Source organism: Mustela erminea, chromosome 10, assembly GCF_009829155.1.
Source record: "Mustela erminea isolate mMusErm1 chromosome 10, mMusErm1.Pri, whole genome shotgun sequence".
NCBI lineage: Eukaryota > Metazoa > Chordata > Mammalia > Carnivora > Mustelidae > Mustela > Mustela erminea.
In genome coordinates this window covers 65,889,727-65,913,374 of record NC_045623.1, presented here as the reverse complement: position 1 = coordinate 65,913,374, position 23,648 = coordinate 65,889,727, and the positions used below count along the sequence as shown (strand labels likewise).

At 50.0% G+C, this 23,648-nt stretch overlaps 1 protein-coding gene across 6 annotated transcripts; it reads right to left on the bottom strand.

Moving 5' to 3' along the window:
• Positions 1-4,918: 4,918 nt before the first annotated feature.
• PARS2 (prolyl-tRNA synthetase 2, mitochondrial) lies at positions 4,919-12,766 on the bottom strand. 6 transcript variants are annotated; one of them, XM_032302679.1, is made up of 2 exons: positions 12,190-12,766; positions 4,919-8,561 (listed from the first exon to the last, which is right to left on the bottom strand). In XM_032302679.1, the coding sequence occupies exon 2, from the start codon at positions 8,531-8,533 to the stop codon at positions 7,106-7,108; it is 1,428 nt and encodes a 475-aa protein (XP_032158570.1). In that variant the 5' UTR covers positions 8,534-8,561; positions 12,190-12,766; the 3' UTR covers positions 4,919-7,105. The 6 variants fall into 6 exon arrangements, with proteins under 6 accessions (XP_032158570.1, XP_032158571.1, XP_032158574.1 ...); XM_032302680.1 differs by having other exon boundaries at positions 12,441-12,766; XM_032302683.1 differs by having other exon boundaries at positions 12,578-12,766.
• Positions 12,767-23,648: the final 10,882 nt, after the last annotated feature.

Genomic DNA, 23,648 nt, shown 5'->3' with positions numbered 1-23,648 from the left:
AGAAAGGGGAGGAGCGACTTACCATGGCAGACCACAGCCGGGACCTTGGCGGCTGCTGACCTGCTATTCCCGTGAGAACAGACTACTCGGAGCCTCCCTCTAAAGGAGTCATGGCACCCACCTGACAGGCTTGTCCACGGCACCTCTGCAGATCAGCGTCAGACCAGCCATTCTCAGTAGGGGTGACTTGCACCCCAGGGCACACCTGCCAATATCTGGAGACATTTTTGGTTGTCAAAACTTGGTAGGATGCTAGTGGCATGTATGGGTAGAGGCCAGGGATGTTGCTAAGTAGTCTATAGAGTGTACAGGACAGCCCCCACAATGAAGCATCATCTGCCAAACCACCAATAATGCTGAGTTTGAGAAACACTGCACAAAACCTTCCAGAAGGCAAGCTCTCAGTTGGCAGAGGCCAGATGGGGATTTGTCTTAGTGTCTAGTCCGACTAGACACACAGTCAGTGTGACATAGGGAGCTGTGTGTGTGCTGATGAGTGGATGGATGAATAAATGAAGAAAGGAACTAATGAATGAAAAAAAGCAAATCTGCACACACACAAGCATCAGCAACATTCCTGGGCTCAAACCCATGTGCCTGCCTTGCACCCTCCCCAAGGCGGCTTCTGGCCTCCCTGGCCCATGGACCCTGCCTTCTCTGACCTGTGCCATCCTCTCTAAGGGAGTGGGAGAGCACAAACTTAGGAGGTGGCCACGGAGGCTAGGACTAGAGCCTGGTTGAAGTTAGGAGCAGGTGTCCCACTGGCCCAGATAATAACTGCTCCTTCTCCCCCCTACAGGCAGGGGGATCCCAGGCAGCAGCAGGTGGCCTGCCCCTACCTGGGAAACAAGCAGAACCAAGTCAGAGCTCTTACAAAGACTCAACCATCTGCCACCTCATTTTACAGATGAGGAAACAGGACCAGAGGGAAGGAGGAGCAAGGCCTAGGCATTAGCATTCTCCACATCCTGGATTTGAGGCAGAGTCTTTCCCATGAACTGGGGACACCTTCTCACAGGGCTGGCATGTAGCTTTCCGGGGGTCAGGGACACAGGTGGGACCATCAAACTTCTGTGTGGTTACCTCTGTGGATTTGAGACCTGGGGGGGGGGGGCAAGATCCCTTTAAGCTACCCTGAAACCCCACTGGCAGGTATACAAGGGCAGGCAGGGAATGGAGAAAAATTAAGTGGCTCTCCCCACGGAGTTATGGTGCTGGACAAACCATGTACCCAGGTTCTTTCACTTCATCACAAGGGCCATGCGGCTCAGGTCTACGATCCCAATTTTATAAAGGAGATGGGGCCACGTGGTCTCACCACTAGTGAGTGTCAGAGCCAGGATTTGAACCCAAGCAGCTCCCTCCAGAGGGAATCTGCCTCCTCTTCTGTGTTTTTATTACATTTACTTTACAAATATTTAACCCAACTGGCACCAACCAACAGCAAGGCCTCCAAGGCCTCTGCCCTCAAGGTCACTGTTGAGTAGATAGATGTCAGAAATCTCACCCTGAACTGGAAACTGCTCCAAAGAAGAGAAATAGAGCCACAACAAGCAAGTCCTCACCCCTGCTTGGAGCCCTTGGTGGCTCTCCCTTCCCTCAACATTCTTGGTGTGGCACTCAGGGCCCTTCAAGGTCTGGTCCCTAACTGCCCCTAAGGTTTCCTCTCTCCAACCTTAGCCCAGCCATCCCAGACACATTCCATTCAGCTGTGGGGCAGGAGGGTGCAGTGGCCTAAGCACACCTCTAGAGCCAAGATATCGGCCTTCCAATTCCAGCCCTGCAACACATTAGCTGATGGCCTCAGGCCCTGTGCCTCAGTTTCCTTATGTGCAAAACAAACAGCATAATAGCACCTCCCTCATGCAGGTGCTGTGAGAATTGTATGAATTAATCCATGTGACATCCATGGAACAGCTTGCCTCAAACTAAGCTCTCAATATAGGACACATTTTTAATTCTCCAATCCTGCCATGCTCTTGGCTGTGGACACTGCTCCCTCTGCCTGGAGCATTCTTACTTTCACTTGTACCTTTGCCTCCACCCCTCAGGTCTTCCTCCCTTTCCTGTTTAACATCCAGTCCTTAACCAGGCCTGCTGCCTTCTCCGGGAAGCCTTCCTGGTCCCATCCCACATGTCCCATTACAACCATTACCACACTTGCCACACTGCATTTTAATTTTCTGCTTACTGGATGGTTCCTCCCCCTTCTTTGTAAACTGAGTCAGGGACCCTGAACTGTGCACTTCTGTACTGCCAGCACGTAGCACAGCACCTGCTCAGCACATAGCAGGTACACACAAGTAGTCACTGAAGGCCCAAAGGAAGGGGTGTGAGTTCTAAGTGGATTAAGGGTGGAAGCCACCACACATGATGGATACAGGCCATGAAGTTGGGAGAGGGACCAGGAAAGGGTGGTGAGTATGGGCTGAAGGACCCCCAAGCAAAGGCAAGGAGCACATTCGAGGGGGCGAGCGTAGCGGCCTGGCTCACTAACAACACCGGCCACATACTGAGCACTGAGGGCGCGCCAGCATTCTAGGGTGCTTTATGTGGACTGGCTTACCCTGCCTGGGAGCAGGAAAGTAGTTTACAGTAGTACCATTTTACTGACAAGGAAAGTGGTACAGAGGGTAACTTGCCCAAAGTTAGCTAGCTAGTGAAAAGTAGAGCCAGGATTTGGATTCATGACTACCCTCAGCCCTTCAGGAGATCTCTGTAACAAGACTGGGTCTCTGTCTTTGAAGAGCTGGGGTAGACCCAGTGGCCCTTGCCTGTTCACTCCAGTGCTGTGGTATAGTACCCTGCTGTGGTACAGTCTTGACATTCAGTGTCCTGCAATGTCCTCAAACTGTCAGCCTGCGCAGAGTCTAGTCTACCAGAGCCCGCAGATGACTCCCCATAGCACTCGACACCTTGCCAGTAGGGCTCCTGTCAGCCCACAAGCTTTCTGGCTGAGGCTGGGTGACAAGTTCTTCCCTTACAAATGGCGTGTCCCCAGTCACCATTAACCAGTAAGTGCTTCGTCCTCACTCTCCCGGCCTACAGTTTTATTTCGCCAAGACCAACTAGGCTTTAACCCTGGAAGCTCATTAGCAGCCTCAGGGGTTGGCTTAATAGGAGTGGATAGCATCCCTGCACCAAAGTGGTACCCGAACGGGGACCCTAAAAAGACACCACCCCATTCTGCTGGCCCACACGCACCCCCCGACTACATACAAAGGGCTAACTGGCCTAGTATAAGGGCAGCTGCCACTTACCCTGCTGTGAGCCTGACACCATTGTCCCTGTTTTACTGAGGAAGCATCTCACACAAGGTCATGTAGCTATCAAGTGGCCTAGACAGTCTGACTCCAGCGTCTAAGGTGGGTCATTACGATATAAGTCATTAAGTGCATCTTGATTTTTTTCAAGTATATCCTGAGTTTGCAATAACAACATAAAAATATTTCCCATTTTCCACAGTATAAAACCTTTCCTGATTCTAAAAACAAAACCTTACATGCCCTTGGATGCATAGTAATCCATTCTAAAAAGCATTCTGGCATCCTGGTGTAGAAATGATGGTGGGAACTCTGTGAAGTTCCCTGGCACTCAAATAGTTAAATGACAATTTCAACAGATTTCTGCAAAATGCCTTTATTGATAGCCCAGCAGGTGTTTCTTCCATTAAAACACAGAATATTAATGGAGCCCTTGATTTACATTCTAGGCTTGATTTACACAGTGGTTTTGTTATGCATCAGCTTTTGTCCCCAAGTATTAATTCTGCTAAATATTTCCTGGCCAGTTGCTTCTAGATCTCCCCAAGGAATGAGCAATGATAATACATCCTATGCCTGTTATTTTGCCAGCATCCCCCTTTCATCAGTATGGCAAGAGGTAACATTGGCAAATTCCACCAAATAGGAGAGAGCAAGTAAGGTACATGGTCTGAATATTTCTTTCCTCTAAGGAGATGGAGCCATTCCATAGGCGTCACTTAGTTCTTGCATGTGGCCCTCCGCAGGAAGGTTATAAAGCATCACATCAAGAAAACTAGATGCAGGTCTTGAGATATGTTACCAGCAGACCCCGAGCTCCCCGTGGTGGCCTTTCCTAAGTCGTCCGGTTTATGAAGGATGTGTTTCCTGAGTGCACCGGGTTAAGCATTTCACTTAAGTGAATGCAGGCAACCCCCTGGGAAGTGCACTGCCATGAACGCATCTTACAGATGAAGCTGAGATGCATAAAGGGCAAGTAATTTGTCTAAGGTCACATCCCTGGCAAGTGGCGGTGGATCTAGGATTATGTCTCTTCCAGGTTCTGATCTTCCCACCATAGCGTACTGACCCTGGCTTCTTAGAAGACACCCTAGCTTAGTCATCAGGACACGTGAATTTCTGTTCAGCTTGCCCTTGGGCCAGTCACTGTACTCCCTGTATTTCTCTCCCTTGGAAAATAAAGGATGGTACCTATTTCACATGTCCGAGGCTTTTGTAGTCCAGAGGCCGATCTGGCACAGACATCTCTTGCAACAAGATCAACCAGCGGTAGCCTGATTTAGGGACACAGCTCTTGGCCTGCAATCAGGTGTTCTGCCAGTCAGATGGTGTGCGGCAGGTTAATTCCCACTCCAGGCCTGCTTCCCATCTGTGAAATGAGGGGTGGACAGGCGGGGCTCCAAGTCCTCCTGTTCTAAACTTCCATGATTCTGTATCATCCTCGAATTATTCTGTAACTTGCACATTTATGAAGATTTTAAAGCTAATTGGTTCTCTATTCCTGAAATCTGATTTTTTTTTTTTAAAAGACTTTATTTATTTGACAGACAGAGATCACAAGCAGGCAAAGAGGCAGGCAGAGATAGAGGGGGAAGCAGGCTCCCTGCCAAGCAGAGAGCCCAATGTGCGGCTCGATCCCAGGACCCTGGGATCATGACCTGAGCTGAAGGCAGAGGCTCAACCCACTGAGCCACCCAGGCGCCCCCTGAAATCTGATTTTTTAAAGTGCTTACATTAGGCTAGCTTTCCAACTTCCATAAATCAGCTGATGGAGCACAAATTCACAATTAAAAAAAGGGGAGTGGGAGGTAGAGGCTTCCTGTTATGGAACGAACAGGACACAGGGATAAAAGGTACAGCACAGGGAATATAGTCAATGGTATTATAATAGTGTAGGGTGACAGATGGGAGCTACACTGTGAGTATCGCTTAAAGTACAGTTACTCAATCACTGTGTTACATACCTAAATGAATGTAACTCCATGTATCAACCAAACATCAGTAAGAATTAATTAAATATTTAAAAATATTTAAATGCCAATTTGCACAAATTCTAAGTGCTTGTCTATTTGAGGCTAATTTGATTAGATAGACATAAATAATTCAGTTTTATTTAGTGAAAGTACTTTTGTCTTGGTGGAGGCCATGCAGTTGTAATGGGAATGGAATCAGTGTTGGTCAGTCTTCGGATGTTGGCTCTGATACTTTGGAGCTGTATACCCTCGAGTAAGGTGCTTCAGGTGCCTCTTCCGTAAAAACAGCACCCACCTTGCACAGTGTAGAGTACGAAAATGATACACGACAGTGCCTCACAGCACAGTGGTATGTGGCAGGCCCTGAACAAATAAATGAGCAAATCGTTAAAAGCAGAGAGCTCCCATCAGTCCGATAATGTACAGAGCAAATGACTCAAAACACTCAGCCACAAAGCCGCTCAGGGACGGCCCAGGCCTGGAAGGACGCTGGGAACCGTGAATCAACTCTGTGCACAGGCGCTTCAGAATCATTTACAGAGCTTTAAAATGCACAACACCTACGCCACACCCAGACCCTAACCTGAACTGGGTGGGACCAAAGTGCAGCCCAGGGGAAGGTCCCTGATTTATAATCCAGCCTTTCTAGGTTTGCTCTTGGAATGCACATCTCCTGGCCCAAATGCCAGGCCCAGAGCACCACTGGTAGGCCTGGGGCCCATCAGCACTTGGCATGTACATCAACAAGGAAACCTGATGGTGTGCGCTTGGGCGTGGATTACTCGAGCAGTAACAGCAGTAGCGGTAAACTGCTGGGAAGCTGTTTGACAAGTGGGACAACTGGCTAAGACAAGAATTGCAGTATGCTGGGATGGCTCAAGTCTGATCCTAGTTTTCCAGAGAATTCAGGCAGAGACCTTGATATGTGCCCCCTGGTGTGGCTTGAGGAGCAAACTCTGCTCCCAGGACAAGCTCACTGTGACACCTGAAGCCTGCTATCCCTCACATCTGGGGGAAGAAATGGTTTCAAACATATTCCCAGCCACCAAAGGTAGGCTTCTTTTTGTTTTTGAGTGGAGTGTAGAAAGAGTAGAAGAAAGGACAGACGAGTCCCAAGTAGGAAGCCACTGCACAGTTAAAATGGCAGGTGTTACCACCATTCACTGACAGGCAAGGCTCATTCAGTCAACAGAACCTGATCTCTGTGCTATGCCGCCTCAATATGGCCAGGTCTCTGGAGGTGGTTTTTGGGCCAGTAGCTAATTCTATCAACTTTCCATGTAGCTTAGACTATGGAAGATCAGAGGAACCAGATCTGCCTGTCGTGAACCTCTTGTGAACCCGCTGGTGACAGCTGTAAGGACTTTACAGATCTAGTTCCATTTTCTCATGTCACAGATGGGGAATCTGAGGCCCCAGCAGGGGAAGAGACATGTCCAGTGGAGGAGGGCTGGTGGGCCTGCTCTTCAAATGCATCAGGAGGCCAGGGGTCAGACTGCCGGAGCTGGGAGGGCCTTGGCCACTGGCCACCCTCACCCTCCGCATGGGAAACTTGGCCAAGAGAAGGGAAGTGACTCACTGAAGGGCAGAGAGGAGCAGCTCTTTCTTGCCCCTCTGCCTCCTCACCAGAAGAGAAGACAAATGGAAACTGGCAGCACGGCCAGCCCAGAGAATGGAATCACAGACCTGAAATACAGACAGTCTAAAAGGACTGGATAAAAGTCAGCTTCCCTAGCATGCTCCCTCCTTCCATGAGCTGCCTTGTTTCTAGAGAGACCCGCCCTGGAAGGGAGTGTAGGAAACGGCAGCCCGAGAGTGAAGAGAGTGAACACGGAGGCTGCAGGATGGGGTGGTGGTGGCTTGGGGCTTTCAGACAACCTGCACTTGGCTCAGAAATTCCGTGACGCCCTCTCTGGTGAGGAAGACCACCTCACCGGTGTTCTGGCTCCAAACTTCAAAATGTGCTGGGTCCTCCAGGGCCCTCTTGCCTGCGATGATCACAAAGGGGTAGCCAAACTTGTTGGCATCTTTCAGTCTGTTTCCGATAGTCCGATGGGTCCTGTCGTCAAGCAGGACTTCCCCGCGGAGCTGCGGCAGCGTCTCCGTGATAAGGTCATACAGGTGGCCTGTGAGCTCGGCGGCCGCCTCCTCCTTACTGCCCTTCTTTGGGGGAATGAGGCACACCTGATAAGGCGCCAGGAGCCCTGGCCAGCGAATGCAGTCCTCTGTGGACAGCACTTCGATGGCGGCGGCCAGGATCCGCGTCATGCCCAGGCCGTAGCAGCCCATCTCGGCCAGGCATGGCTTGCCCTGGGCGTCGGTGAACTGGGCGTTGAAAATGGAGGAGTATCTGGTGCCCAGGTGAAACGTGTGCCCCACCTCGATGCCTCTGGCCTCGGTGAGCGGGCCCCTGCAGGCCGGGCAGTCGGTGTGCGACGTGCGCAACGTCTCCATGTTGGCCGAGAAGCCGCAGCCAGGACACACAGCAAACCGGTCCTCCCCGATGTCAGCCGGCAGCTGGAACTCGTGAGACGTGGTGCCCCCGATGCTGCCCACGTCCGCCTGCACCCTGACGCACTGCAGCCCCAGTCTGTGGAACAGGCTGCCATAGGCCTCGCCCACTAGGCCGTAGGTATGCCGGGCGGCCTCTGGGGAGGCGTCGAAGCTGTACATGTCCTTCATGTAAAACTCCCGGCCGCGGAGAAGACCGAAGCGGGGCCTGGGCTCATCCCGAAACTTCCTTGTCACCTGGTACAGCAGGAATGGGAGCTGCTTGTAGGACACTGTCTTCTGGGAGGCGACCAGGGCTGTGACGGCTTCCTCATGAGTGGGTCCTAAGCAGTACTCCTTGCCGTGTCTGTCTCTGAGTCTTAGCAGCTCCTTGCCCATGAGGTCCCAGCGGCTGGTGGCTCGCCAGAGCTCCGCTGGGCTGAGGCTGGGCATGTTGACCTTCTGCCCCCCGATGGCCTGCATCTCCTGGTCTATCAGCCGCTCGAGCTTCTCCAGGGCGCGCACGGTATACGGCAGGAGGTGGTAACTGCCAGGGCCTGCCGGGTGGATCAGGCCCACCTGCAGCATCAGCCGCTGGCTCTTACACGTCAGGTCGCCAGACCTGCCCTCAAGAGACAACACCTGGTCTTCCCGAAGGTTCTGGGGCTGGAACATGCGAGACAGCACCAAGCGCTTCCCTGTCTCGGGGTCACGGTGGTAAAACCTGTGAGGACCACACCCAGAGAGCTGGTGGCTGCAGGTGGCCAGGACAGGCAGTGCTCTGCATCTTGACAGCAGCCCTTTCATGACACCTGGCCCAGAGAAGCACTTGTGCCTGGAGAGAAATGAGCCATGCAGAGATAAGTGTTAACTGTGTCCTGATACCCAGATGAGACATAGCCGGATGAGTCTGGTCTCCAACACACTTCTGAGACAGCCACCGACTTTGCAGATGCAAACCCTTTCATTTCTAATTTTCTAGCAGATTCAGGTCCTACTTCTTGTTTAAAAAAAAAAAATCAATATTCTCCCATTTATAAAAATATAACAGCATACTGTGGAGGGACACCACAGCATGGGATCACAAGGGCTCTGGAATCAGGCAGCCTGGGTTCCTGGCGTGCTTCTTGTTACTGCACCCTGTGTAGCTCAGGACGTGTGACCTAACCCCTGTGTGCTCAGTTTCCTCATGTGCTGAATGGTAATACAGCAGGACCACCCTTGCGGGTTTATTGTGGGGACTTAGAAGAGTTATACAAAGTTAATAGAACAGTATCTGGCACATTCTATGAGTACAATCCAGGCTATTGTTGCTATAGAAAACTGGGGGAAAAAACCAGAAAGAAATAAAAAAGAAAAGGAAATCAACTCCAGTCCCTCTGCCTGGTCATAACTGCTGCTGACGAGTCCTTGTCTCTTCTGCCCACACCCTCAGCCCGGTTCCTCCTTAAGTGTCTTGTGCCTCTTCCCTCCTCCTAGCACTCCCCACCAGGCCTCACGCTCATGACTTGGGAATCAACATCTGCACTCCCTATATGTCTCTCAAGCTTCAGACCTACCTAGCCAACTGTATCCCGAGAGAATACACTGCACAGATACTCTAAATGCAGCACCGGGAAGGAGCTCAGCATCTTCCCCCCAAGCCCCGCCCCCCCCAGTGCAGCCTATCACTCTCCATGGCACCAAAAGCCACCCTTTGCCCAAACCAGATGCCTGGGTCCATCCACTCTGCCCCCTCATGGCCCCCACGCAGCAGCCCTCTTGGCCCCGTCATTCCTGCCTCTTCACTTGCTGTTCAGTCTGTCCCTCCTCCTCCCCACCTCCACAGGCTCCATCCATGCCACTGCCGTCTTCCCCCATGAGCCACTGCAATAGCCTCCCCCCTGGCTTCCAACCCACCTTCCTCCAATCCATTCTCCATGCTGCAGCCACAAGGGATGCATCCCTCATGGACGGTAACAGTGCTTTTCCTGAAGTCCAGTACAATGACTTCCTGCTGCCCTCAGAATCAGGTCTCAGCTTCTGACCCTTCCAGCGCACATGCGAGCTTATTGCTGGCCTTGTCAATAGCCCTTTCCCTGTTCCAGCTGTGCCATGCTCAGCTTAAACACTCTGTGCCCCTTGCATACCAACACCGCTTATCCTCCCAGCCTCGGGATCCCCATCCTGTCCTCTAGGATGCCTTCCTTGCCCCACATCCCTGCCCAGAAGGCCAGCTTCTTCCACAGCAGCCCCTACTGATCACCCATCGCTCAGACTGACTGCTCAGATAGCCCGCTGCCTGTGCTCCCCTGGGTATGCTGCTCTGTGCGGCCAAGGACCCTATTGAGCGTGCTTGCCACTCGGCACGGAGCAGGGCTTTACTAGACACTGTCTGCTGAATGAGCACATGTGTTTCTCTAGGATTTCACAAAACACTCATATTCCTGATGGCAATAAAGCATTTCATTAAGCATATCAGAAATGATTCTCCTACTACACAGAGTTGTCATTTTCTCTGTTACATACAATCTACAATGAACAGAAGGCTTTTGTTTGTGGTACATTTGGGAGAGATTCTCAGGAATGGAATTACTGGTCAACACATATGAACTCTTTTAAGGTTCCTGATTTATACTGCCAAGTTCAGTGAGAGCCTCTACCTTTCAGTATCTCCCATTACAAAGAGCTGCCCTGCCGTATGCGGACAATGGGTTATCCTCTCAGCTCCGGAGCCTGAAACCCTTGCTCGGCCCCCTCCAGCTCCCAGGGGCCTCGAGTCTTCCAGCTGGTCCCCTGCCATCTCAGGCAGCCTCATCCATTTCCCCCATGCATGGTACAAATATTACCATCTCCTACATGGCCTGTGGCCTGAGACAGGTTGGGATGCACTATCACAGAGCCCTAATGTGACTGACTGAAAACGTACACTTGGTTCCCATCTGACCTCCTCACCTACTTCAGGTCCCACTTCAGGCCAGTGGCTCACACCAAAAACTCCTTCCCCCTTGATTCCTCCTAAAGCAGACAGGTCTGTCTCTGTCCGACCTTCCTCTCAAGTTCACCCCCTCCTTTCTGGCTTACTGCCTCTTCTGGGTTAGCTCCTCAAAAATGCTTGGTCCAATGCAGTAGCCCAGTGGTTGTGAAACTTAAGTGAGCATCAGAATCACCTGGATGTCTTATTAAAACTCTGATTGTGGAGCCTCAGGCCCAGAGTTTCTGATTCAGTAGGCCTGGGGAGTGGGCAGGGAAACTGTAGTTCTAACAAGTTTCCAGGTGATGCTGATACTGTTGGTCCAGGGACTACACTGGGAAAAGCATTATAAACTCCACGTGAGCAGTAACTGTGCTTTTATTATTCCAAGTTGCATCTGTAGCATTACACACGGTGCCTGCCCACAGGGGATACCCAATAAATGTCCATCAGTGACTGGATTGAATGACTCTTGAACCCTGTCTGTCCTGTCTCCAGATTACAGCTAAAAAGAAGTTTGTAATCTGTCTCCAGATTACAGCTAAAAGATGATTCAATCACTCCCCTGCTTATAACCCATCAATGGCTCCCCATCATAATTTTCTCGAGATGGTATTTCCATAGAAAGCCTCTTCATATTTTGATCCTAACACACCTCTGTCAGCTTTTTATCCCATCACTCCCCTAACATGTCCCAAACTGCTCATCACTCCTGGAAGAGGCCAGCTTTACCCCAGCAACAGCAACATTCAAGCTCCTTATTGCAAGAAGCATCTCCAACCCCTCCAAAAAGAGAGAATCACTTCCTTCTCTGGGCCCCCATTGCACACACCTCTTCCTTGTTTACTGTTCTGGAATAATTTTCAAAAGTATCTCTGAGAAACTTCTGTGTGCCAGGCACTGGGAGTGAGCAATGCTTCACGTCCTATTCCTCCATTAAACGAGGAGTTCGTGATGTTTTCTACATTGTCAGATTTCAGGGCCTAGCACAATGCCTAATATTTGCTGATCAAAGGTATTAGTGAACGAAAAGCAAAGCGATGGGGTACAATGCAACAATTATCTGGATAGTTTAAATAAGAGCCATAAGCCCTCTGCCTTCACCCCCAATGTGTCTCCATCCTCAGATCCCTCAGTTTACGTAGGCGGAAGATTAAGTACTATGATTTCAAAATTCTCAAGGTTATCTACACACAATACCTCGAAAGCCCTATAGGAAATAACTTGTCCTGCACCTCACACTCTGGCAAAGAGCCTCTGAGTCATTCAGTCATTCAACAAATTTTTACAGAGCAGCTACTCAGGTCCTTGAGGCGCAGGCCTCTTTTAAGGTTAACTCACAATGGCCCTGCAACCCAATCAGGAAAGCTGTGCGTAAAGCACTTCCAACAGCGCCCGGTATATAGGGAGCGCTACAGTGTTTGCTATCACGCTCAACTCACAGACGAGGTAAGCTCAAGGATGTGAGGTCACCTGACCAGCGACACTGCAGATGAGCACAGGGGCACACCTGGAAGGCTAGGTCCTCGCCTGCAAGTTCCACCGTTTCCGGCTGGGACCGTGTTGCATCAAAGCAATGGGGCTCTAGACCTGGTTCTACGAACCAGCTCGGCCTTCACTGGCTACGTGACCCTGGTCAAGTGACTTCAGTCTCCAGGCCTCAGTTTCCCCATACATAAAATGGGAAGGTTGGCCGGGCCACCAGGCGGTCCCAGAGGGTCTCTCCAGGGCTGGCTCTTCCGGAAACACCGTGACACTCACAAGACCCGAGGTCCACAGGGGAGAAAGGTCTGCGCTCGTGTTACAACAAACGAAACACACTATCCCAGAGTTCAGGTGTCTGCGACCCCGCCCCAAACCAAGGAGGGACGCACGTGCTGTCACCCACGCTCACCAACCGAAGTGCCAGTCAACGCTGTCCGCGCGCCCGCCACGCCGGCCCAGCGCGCCTGCGCTAAGGGGAATTGCCCGCCCCCAATCCCCGCCTCCTGCCTTTCTTGCCAATCACAAAGCCGTTCTCACGGAGACTAGCCCCACCCGACTCCGGACGCCTGTGAGAGGTTTTCCGGAAGTTTAGCTAAAGAGAAAGAACTCGGCTCTCCTTCACGACCATAGATTGGCTTGGTCAGCGTAGAGCAAATTACCGTTCCGGAAGTGCCCTCTAGGATTTAGGGAGGTGTAACTCTATGATAAAAGCCTGGCGTTGCCTCCCACTGCCGGGGCCTTCCCCACTCCCGGAGTGGAAAGGCTGGCGGCGGTGTAACCAAGGCAACGCTAGGGCCTTTCCGTTCGGAATCTACCCTAGGATTTTACAGGTTTTCAATTTAAATACATTAAAATTTTTTAAGCAGAAAAAAGTACCCTCATTACAAAGCCCAAGACAGTTTTCAAGAAACTAAATCAAACTTTCATTCAAAAAATATTTTTTCAAGGGGTGCCTGGGTGGCTCAGTGGGTTAAGCCTCTGCCTCCGGCTCAGGTCATGATCTCAGGGTCCTGGAATCGAGCCCCGCATCGGGCTCTCTGCTCAGCAGGGAATCTGCTTCCCCCCCTCTCTCTACTTGCCTCTCTGCCTTCTTGCAATCTCCATCTGTCAAATAAATAAATAAAATCTTTAAAAATAAATAAATAAAAATAATATTTTTTCGAGCAGCTACCATGTACCAACAACTTGGAGAAACTGGGAATAGTGAACAAAAGAAACAAAATTCCCTGCATTCAAGGTAGCTTTTATTCTAGTGAAAAGAGTCAATAAATCAATATAGTGAAATTTAGGAAATTTAGGAGGGGAACAGGAACTCGGTAACCAAAATAAGTAGTATTTTTAAGCAATTAATTAAGTTTACTGTAAAAAAAATAATCCATGGTAAACAAAATACCAAAGTTTTGCAAAAAGACAGGATCCATCTGTAACCATCCATAGAGGAAAAAATTAACTATGAAAAAGGAATGGGTTGGAGGTAGAGTGGTTGCAATTAAGGATAATCAGGGAAAGCCTCATCTAAAAAGTGACGTTTTGGCAAAGACCTTTAGGTGAGAGAGAGTCTCGCAGGTGTCTGGGGGAAGAATGTTCTAGACACAGGGAACAAGCACACATGTCTTGAAGAGGGAGAGTATATCATGTAACTTCAGTTAACTAAGAACAGCTGTAGTCTATTGAGTGCCTAAAATGTACCAGACCCAATATAAGACCCCGGCCCCAAGAAGCTCTCAGACCCTGAGATCTGCCAGGAGCAACATTGTATGATCAGTGTAATAGGGCCTGTGGGAGGGTAGGGAAGGAGGACTTCACTGAGGAGGTGATCTTTAAACTGAGCCTGAAGGATGAGTCGAGTTTCCCTGGACAAGAATGGTGGTGGGAATGGAGTGGAATGGCCAGGTTGAGAGACCAGGGCACTTGGGGAGGGAATCAGGAAATGAGCTGGTATGAGGGAATCACAGGGTGTCAGAGGCTTTACATCTTTATCTCCCACTGCTTCTCACAGAGTGCTTGACAGGCCAAAGTAGTTCTTCTCAATCTGAGCTGCACTGGACCCACCCTGTGCCTCAGTCCTCTTGCCCTGAGATGCTGGATATCAGTCTGGGGCGGACCTTAGTGTCAGTGGCCCCCCCAGATGATCTAAGCTGCAATCTGGGCTAGTTCAGTGGGTCTACATGAAAGGCACTGGACGGCCTGGTGGGGCACTGGGTTACAGGGGGCAGTGTCGACAGGTGTCATCACGCTGGTCCTAGAGTGGAAGAAAATACAGCTTGAGTAGACCCCACGAGGGGCATCTGCCTCCCCCCAGCTAGGAAGCCAGGCACAGCTGGGCTGGACTTGAGCTTTTTTACTTTAAGAATGTCACTGGGCCTCTGCAGCTCAGCATTGTGGTCCAGACTTTCCCTAAGGAGTGCAATCCTAAAGGTTTTACTGAGGCAACACTCCCCACGCCTCCTCTCCGGGGGCAGGAGGTGAATAATCTTCAGTATCAGGACCCACAGGGCAACCTTATTTCTCCCTGCTCCCATTCACGTTATTACATCTCTCCCAATCCTGGAAGTGCCAGGCATCCATCCTCCGCACCCTGAGGTGTTAATTATTTCTCAATTAGCAGTTCCCAGGCTGTAGAGCATAGTGGTGTGGAAAGGCCTAATGACTTGCCGTGTTTATACACCCCCACATCTTCAGAGCACTTTACCAATGGTAACTAATTAATGCTTACGACCCCCTTGGGAGGCAGGCCGAGAACTGCTGCATTTTACCATGCGTTTGCAGGAGGTTTTGCAGCCTGGAGCCAGCCATGGTCAGAGTAGATTTGCTCCCCACTGAGAAAGTCCAGGGGTGGTGGAGACCCAGAATCTAGCCCTTTTGCCACAGCAACTTCTGGTGTGACATTTCAATCAATTACTTGATCAATTATCTATTGGGTATTTGATTCATAGAGTTCATTCGTGATTAGAACCCCACAACCCATAAAACAGAAAAAAAAACCCCACAGAAAAAATTCATTCATTCATTCAGTGTCATTCAAAAAAAACAAAGCAAAAGGACCCCACACGCCACACCTGCCCTTGGTGCCCCACAGCCCTGGGGACACACCACACACTTAGTAGTTTGCTTCCACTGGTCCTTGGTCAGACTGGGAGCTCCCTGGCGGTAGGTACAGGTTTTGCTCTTTTATGTATCCTTAACCTTGACCAGAAGGCCTGGCCTGATTGGGGATTAGCAAAGCATTTTGTTTTTTGATTGTTGTTTTAATATATGAATGAATGAATGAATAGATATATAGGTAGATAGACAGTTTCTTCCTCAGGCAAACCCCCTCCAAGGACACACTGAATCATTCCCTCATCCAGAGCCCATGGCTTGGCACAGAGTGCCTCTAAGTACATGTTGAATGAACAAGTGAAGTCAGAGTTCATGGTAAACTTCCTGACCTCAAGTTGCTCATAATCTCCCATAGAGTCTGCTTCTCAAAGTGATGGTCCCAGAATCCTGTGGTAAGAAGTTGTGAAGAGAGGAAAGCAAGAACTGTTCTACATGGGGGAGGAGAGAGAGAATGGAATCAGGGAGGGCTTCTTGGAGGAGGGGACGTAAAAATGGACCTTAAAGGATAACTAGGAGCTTCCCAGGATGACAGGGGAGATAGAAAGACAATGTAGTCAGAGGGAAAGTAGATGACCACTAGCTGCAAGGAAGAAGGCTGAAACATAGTCTGGCTGGAGCACACAGCACACCCAGGCGTCGTGGAAACACAACTGGGAAGGCTGTGGGTGCCAGTGTGCCGGGACCTTCTGGACCAATCTGTGAGCTTCTGTTCAGCTCTGAGCTACAGTGAATGGTCTTTCCTGAAGAGTGATACTCCTCTTCCCACCAACACACACACTCATCTATTTTGCGGCTTAGCGCAAAACAACTCCTCTGAGAAAGTCCCTGGGCATTTTGCGTTTCACCCTGCATTCCATGTATTTGTTATAATTTGAAAACAAGAATGATTGTCACTCCAAGAAAATGGCTGTTTCCTCTACTGAAGATGCCGGCCAATGGGAAAAGCCAGCCTGCAGGAAATGGAAGGACTTTACACCAGGGAAGGACATGGGCCGCCATATTTCCTTGCCTGAGTGAGGTGTGAACTCGAAGGGAGGAAGAGGATGGTGAGAGAGGTGGAATGGGTGACTCCTTCAATGGCCCAGACCGGGGCAAGGGTGGGAGAGGAGGGTACAGACTCCATGGCCCAGGGACATACAACCAGGTGGACTCCTGAGCCCACCCCCAGCGTGTTAGCCCAGCTTAGCCCAGATAGACCGGACGGGAGGGGGCAGGGCAGCCTTGGCTAGGCATTCTGCCAGCCACTTCTAGGGATGTGACTTGGGGGTCTCCTGCTTCCTCGGTTCTTCATTAGTAACACAGGAATCATGAGGCACACATAGGGCCATTGTGAAGGTTCAATGGGAGATGTCATGGAAAGCATGTGGCTCATCCTTCAATTCATTCCAACTCGGAAGACCCTGCAGCTCCCCTCACCTATCATAAAGAGAGAACCATAATTCTGCTGCTGCCCATTCCCTTCAGACTTCCTACTCCTGCCACCATGCACGACACTGATCTCTTTTTTCTTCAGTGGCCTCTTCTCCTTGGGCCCAGAGTGTATCACTTGTTCACTTGTTTCATGCCTAAGTCTAGGGTCATTAGAGAAGACCAGAAGGAGGCTGGGAAGGTAGCCCCCCAACTTTTAAAAAAAGATTTTATTTATTTTAAAAGAGAGGAAGTGTGCAAGCAAGTGGGGGGCGGGCAAAGGGAGAGGGAGAGAGAAAATCTCAAGCAGACTCCTCACTGAGTGTGAAGCCTGATGTGAGGCTTGATCTCACAACCCTGAGATTATGACCTGAGCTGAAATCAAGAGTGGGACACTTAACCCACTGAACCACCCACGTGTTTTAGTGGGCCCCTTTTTTATCCAGAATCCTCAGAATTGACGAGTGTGACTACTAATCATCATCGTTCACATTTATACACCATTTGCTCTGAGCCAAGGGCAGTATTGAATGCTTTACACTGTATCTGATTAAATCTCATGATAGTCCCGTGAGGTACAAGTACCACTGTTATGTCCATGTTACAGATGAGGCAACCAAGGCTTGGAAAGATTCGTTAGTTTGTCCACGTTCAACACAACTAGTGAAAGGGGGAGAAAGGATCATTTCCAGGTCTTTTTGGCGTAAAACCTGATTTCCACACTCACAGCCTCCCAGTGTCAACGTATCAGACATGCCTCGACTCCTAACCAGATTTGCAGGAGCGATCACCCAAACAGACCGTTTCTGTTCTGCTGGGGCCCCTCTGTCTGGGCACCTGCTCTTCAGGGCTTGGCTCAAGGGATGTTACGTTAGGGATGTAATGTAACATTAGGGATGTTTCCTTGAAGCCCCCACCGGCCGGGACTCTCCCTCTCTTGAGACCCCCTCAAAATTGTGTCTGTTCCCTCTCTGGGGTTACTGCTGAGTGTGCACACACAGTGAGGCAAACAGACCTGAGTTCCAATCCTCACTTTGCTGCCTTCTTACCATGTACCTGTGGGGGATACTCAACCTCCCTGAGGCTCACATGCCACAGCCTTCAAATAGCAGTGACAGCTTTCCCTGGGAGTCTGATGAAGATGTAAAGGACTCAGCACGGTGCCCGGTGCAGAGTCAGGGTTCAGGAGGGCTTGCTATTATTATTCTTATTATTGACAAGGAAGGAGCCCTGGCTGGCACAGTGCCAGACACACAACTAGGTCAGTAGCTAGGCCAGATACAAAAAATGCATCTCTTCCCCACACACACCCCCAACTAGCCCATGAGCTCCCAAAGGGTGGAGGGACATGTCATGTCCATTTCTAGCCCTGCTGCAGTAAATCCGCTTACTATGTTGAAAGGTTTTGCTCTTTCCTGCACACAGTAAATCTCAATACCTATTTGCCAAATTAATGTCTTTCTAAATAATTCCATCAATTCATAGAAATGCCTTGTTAAACTTGCAACAAAAAATACCAGCAATTGTTAATCTGTCACCCAGTAACTCCCTCTCGAGTACCTGCTCACGGTGACCTCTGCAGAGCACGGGCACACGGGCTCGAGACTGTGGCATAGTGTAGTTGTCCTGGGACAGCGTGAACCATCATCACACCTCTGTGAGTGTGGCTGTGATTCCAGCAGGCTCTCTGGTCACGGTCATCTGGGAGGGTGAGGGAACTGAGTTCCTTCCAACAGGTCCCCCCCAACTTTCTCTTTGGTGCACTGTTTGGGTTAGGGGTGAGTGGGATGAGTTGGAGTTTGTGCCTTCTGAAGCCATTGGCTCAGAGCGAAGGAGACGGTGTCTCCATCTAAATACGCCTGTTTGTTTTCCAGTTCTGGAACTTACTGACTGTGTGATCTGGATCAAAGGACTTGACCTTTCTGGTCTTTGAGTATAATACAATGGGGTCAGTAAACTCTTTGAAATGTTATGAAAAGCAAGTTAACAACATTACAAAACAACTTTGTAAGCTGAAAGTCCCATATGAACACTAGTAACAAAAATATATTCAGGCGCGCCGGGGTGGCCCAGTCCATTGAGTATCTGCCTTCGGCTCAGGTCATGGTCCCAGGGTTCTGGAATTGAGCCCTGAACTCCATGTCGGGCTCCCTGCTCAGCTGGGAGCCTGCTTCTCCCTCTGCCTCTGCCCCCCAACACCGCCTCCACTCCCTACTGACACTCACGCTCTTCCTCTCTCTCAGATAAATAAAATCTTAAAAAAAGAAATACATTCAAGAAAAAAAAAACACATTCAGATCATTCTTTTGCAAGATTAAATGTGTAATGAGATGATGACTTTTAAGTAATTAAATGAGATTATGTATGTGAAGTGCTGCAAGGGTGTCTGGTACACAGCACTCAGTGTAGGATTAGCTATTGTTAATAGCTCAGTGTGGCTCGCCGCTGCTGTGAGCTCCTCCAGCCAGCAGCGTTTTCCCTCCGCATCCACAAGGCTCCCTCCTTCCCCTCCTCTAGGTCTTTGGTCCAATGTCACCCTCACAGCCAGGACGTCCTGACACCCTCACTTACATTGCAATCCCCACCCCTGCCCCCATCACTCCCGATCCTCTCTTTCTCCCTGCTTTTTTTCTTTCACAGCATTGATCACCATTTTACACAGTAAATGCCTTACCTAGTTCTTTTATTTGCCTAGACCAATCGGCACCAAACTTTCTGTAAAGGCCCAGGCAGTAAATATTTTATGCTTTGAAGGCCCTATGGTCTCTGTCACAACTACTCAGCTCTGTTGTTTGAACTTGAAAGCAGCCATAGAGACTTGTGAACAATGAGCATGGCAGTGTTCCAATAAAACTTTATTTATAAAAACAGGCCGCTGACTGAATCTGGCCTGTGGGCCATGGTTTGCCAGCCTTTTGCCTAGATAATTGCCTGACACATTGCAAATGCTTAAGAAATATTTGTCGAATGAATTAATTAGTGAATAAATGAATGAATGGAGGAGCACCAAACATCTGGTGCCGTGACTGGTACACATCTGGTTCTCAATAAGTGCACATCCCTTCCTATTTCATACTTAATACAACAAGATGGGACATGATGTGCTGTAGCAGAGGTGTGAAGAAAGTGCCCTGGGAATATTGCTGTGGTAAAGTCTTCCTCTTGGGACGAGGGAGGACTTTAAAGGTGTCTAAAGCCAGACTCCCCCAGAAGATGACTCGAGGCAAGAATGCTAGGTCAAGTAGATTATTTGGGAGGTGATCCCAGGAAGCACTGGTGGGGTGCGGAGAGTGAGAGCAGAGGGCGCTGGATGTGAATCCAGGGTATGGCAACTGACTAGCAGTTTTCTGCTGTGGGCAGTGGGGCATCAGCCCCAACAGGACCACAGGGAGACTGTGGAATATGCTTCAGATTTATCCTGTCCTCCCACCCCAACCCAGCTTATGAGGCTGGGGGTTTTATCCCTGTTTCCACTCCCTATTGATTCATGGTTTCTCCCTGAGGCTTCTAGCCCCGAGCTTCTAGCCGGGTGGAAAGCGGCAGGTGCATGCTGTAGGGTGGTCTTAGTGGGTGGGTACCTAGTGGGTGAGGGGAGCATGGAACATGGGCAGGCACTGCGGTGTTGCTTGAGCTGGCCTTGCAAGATAAATGCACGCCAGCTGGTAAAAGGGTACTGTTTTCACGTCTTTGATGACCAGGCTAAGCCTAATCCTAACAGGGACACTTGTTAATAGCTGTTCCAGCAGACAGAGAGCATCTTCTGTCCCGTTGCACCCAGAAGGAAAACTCTGTGGGAAGGACTCTGATCGGCCCAACTTGGGGGGAGGGCGGGATATAATGATTGGCAGCCCTCTGCACCTCTCCGAGTTGGGGAGGACCCCTAAGAAGCCCAGATAGGAGAGGAGAGATGTCCCCAGCAAGGCAGGGCATGGGGCAGACGAAACAATAGATCTCCACCACAGTAGGGGTGGTTCTGTTTGTTTCTTTTACTTTCTGGATGACAAATAAAACTTATAGAGGAGCTGCAGTTTAATGACACAATTTACACACCAAAATAGAACAAGCCCCGTCAACGAGCTATTAACTATTTTTGGAAACACAAACATGAAAAACACGTTCAGATTTTTTAAGTGTTCAGTTTATAGAGCAACATATGTGATAGAGGAGAGAGTAGTCTAGACCCCAAATAGTTAAAGAACCATTTGTTAGTACTCTTTACCCTGCCTACATTCCAAGGAGTATGGAGGGACCTCAGGAAAGTCATCTCGCCTCCCAGAGCCTCAGTTTCCTCATCTGTAAAATGGAGACAGTGCTGATACACGGCTAATGGGCTTGTGGGGATTAAATGAGGCGAGGTGTGTGAGATGTGTGCCAAAATGGCCCATGACAAGTTCTCATTAAGTCGTTTCGATGGCGATGATGACAATGACTTTCTTTGACTTGCAGGTGGAACTTCCCCAGCTCAGTCAAATTGTTCTTCTGTGGCCGCCTAGAGGCCGGGTGGAGCATTTCCACCTCTCCAGAGGAGTTTTCGCTCACCTCTGTGCCCCCTCCTCCTCCTCGCAACACTGGAGAGATGGGAAATGTGCCTGAGTAGGTAGAACAGGGTGAGCCTGCCATGGCTCACCTATGGGCAGCCTGGAGTAGGGAGGAGCTGGGGCAGGAAGGAGCTGGCTGTTCGGGTACACGCTTGGTCCATCAGCAAGCCTTGCCGCTGAATTGGCCCCACGGAGCCCAGCCTGAGACGGAGCGGGGAGGGTTTCTCCCTGGAAGCACGCCCGCAATGCTGGGGATCTGTTTCCATCTGCTCATTTTACTGCTGAGTTGTAAAGTGCTAAATGTCATTATCCTCCCCTTCCTTAAACAAGAAAAAAAGTTAACAGCCTGAGAAAAGGAGATATTTCACTTCATTTGGCATCTAGCCACCACCATCCGCACAGGGTGCTCCCTTGGGGCCTGATTAGGGATGAGGAGGAGCCCAGTTCTGCTCAGCTTTCAGCTGCCAACACCCACTCTGTGCAGGCTCTCGGATGGGGGCCAGCAGTTGAGGGCTGGGTCACAGCTCAGCCCGCCCACTGGCAGAGTAGTCAGACCAAAGTGAGTTGTTCAAGCTCACCTTCCTTATTAGGGTATGTTCCTTGTGGCCCTGAAGATGAACTTGATAGTGGCAGTAGTAATAAAAGAAAAGTTTTTTTCTTTTCCTTCCTTCCTTTTTCTTTCTAAAGATTTTGTTTATTTGAGAGAGACAGACAAGATACAGCAAGAGAGAGCACGATTGGTCAGGGGGCAGGGTGGAGAGAGGCAGAGGGAGAAGCAGACTCCGGCTGAGCAGGGAGCCTGATGTGGGACTCGATCCCTGGACCCCAGGATCATGACCTGAGCTGAAGGCAGATGCTTAACAGGCTGAGCCACCCAGGCGCCCCGGAAAAGAACATCTCAACTCAATAGCAGGACATACATCGCAGACTAAAGATCTGCTGAAAAATGGAATGATTCCCTCAATAGGCAGTGAATTGTCTGTCTTCCAGGGGCATGCACACGGTTTAAACACTCCTTCGAGAATGCTCACTGATGAGAGGAGTTCTGATCTAGAAGGAGAGGCTGAAAGAAGTGACGGCTAATGTTCTTTCCAACATGAGATTCTAGAAACCCATCATTGAAAAATCTTATCTGTTTTCACGATCTTTAACGTGCTTTCCTCACGCAGACTAAGCGGGAGTTTCCAGCTGCCTGATGTTGCCTGCTGGACCCAGAGGAAGGAGTGGGCAAGCAGCACCAGTGGGATTCATCTTCATTACTCCGATGATGGGGTCATTAAAGCTCTTAGTCTCCAACACTCCCCGCTAAGGAGCTCCTGCTGCTTCAGCGATATGACAGACGTTCTCATGGCCACCTAGTGGACAGAGGTGTTCTGCAGGGCTCAAAGCTGTAGTCAAATCAAGATCAGCCTCCCGTTAGCTTCCTCCTGGGGGCTTCCACACCTGGCAGTGACTTGCTGAACAGGTGGAGCCAAGGGCCAGGGAATCCAACAGCCAGGGAAGTGGGGAAAGGCCACTAACACAGGATGAGTATGACTGGTGTGGTGGGGGATGGGCAGCCAGTGCTGCCAGCTAAAAGTTTTGATAGTTTTCCATTTGTCTTCCAATGTCCCCAGTGTGGCCCACAAGGCCACCTGCTCTGCCTGGCCGAGACTGTGAGCTCCCTGAAAGCAAGGGCCTATTTTGGTCTCCACTGTGGCCCCAGAGCTTGGCACTATTCTTGGCATTTGGCCAGCGCCTGGTAAGTATTTGCTGAGTGAATGAAGAGAAAGCCTGTAGTCTTCCTGGATTTACTGCAAGTAAACTTGGCAGAGGATACAGCGCTGAAAGGAGAGAGAGCACTGGCCAATGGGTCTGGGGCTGGGGTTCAAGTGTGCATCTGTCATCAGTTTGTTGCTCTACCATGCCCAAGTCCTGCTCTCTTGCCTCAGTTTCCCAGTCGCAGAACTGGGGATTGGGAGAAGGTGGAGAGAAGGTGGAGAGACAGCTGAAGCTTTCTGGTTGAGCTCCAAGCATCCCAGGTCTTTGAGCTGCAGACCTGGCCCCAACCTCAGCCCTTGTGCTCCTGGTGATAATGGAGTCACCCATTTGGGACTGAGGTAGTCATATCACTGCTGTGAGTTTACTCAGCTCAACAACAAACCTGAGCGTATCTTGTGTGCCAAGCTCAGAGCAGGGCTATAGGGCTGAATTAGATGCGGTTCCTGCTGTAAAAATTCCAGAGCTGACTTATGACCCAGAGAGAGGAGAACAAATGTAACACAGTGGGTTGCAATGCCCTGAGAGCACTCCTTGCATAGAAGAGAGTGAAAAATGACAGTTGGAAGGATTTGACAAGATTCCCTGGAGGAGACACTTTTGAGGCAAACACTTGGGACAGAAATTACAGGAAAAAGAGCCAGCAGAGGAATAGCACATACAAAGGCACAGAGGTAAG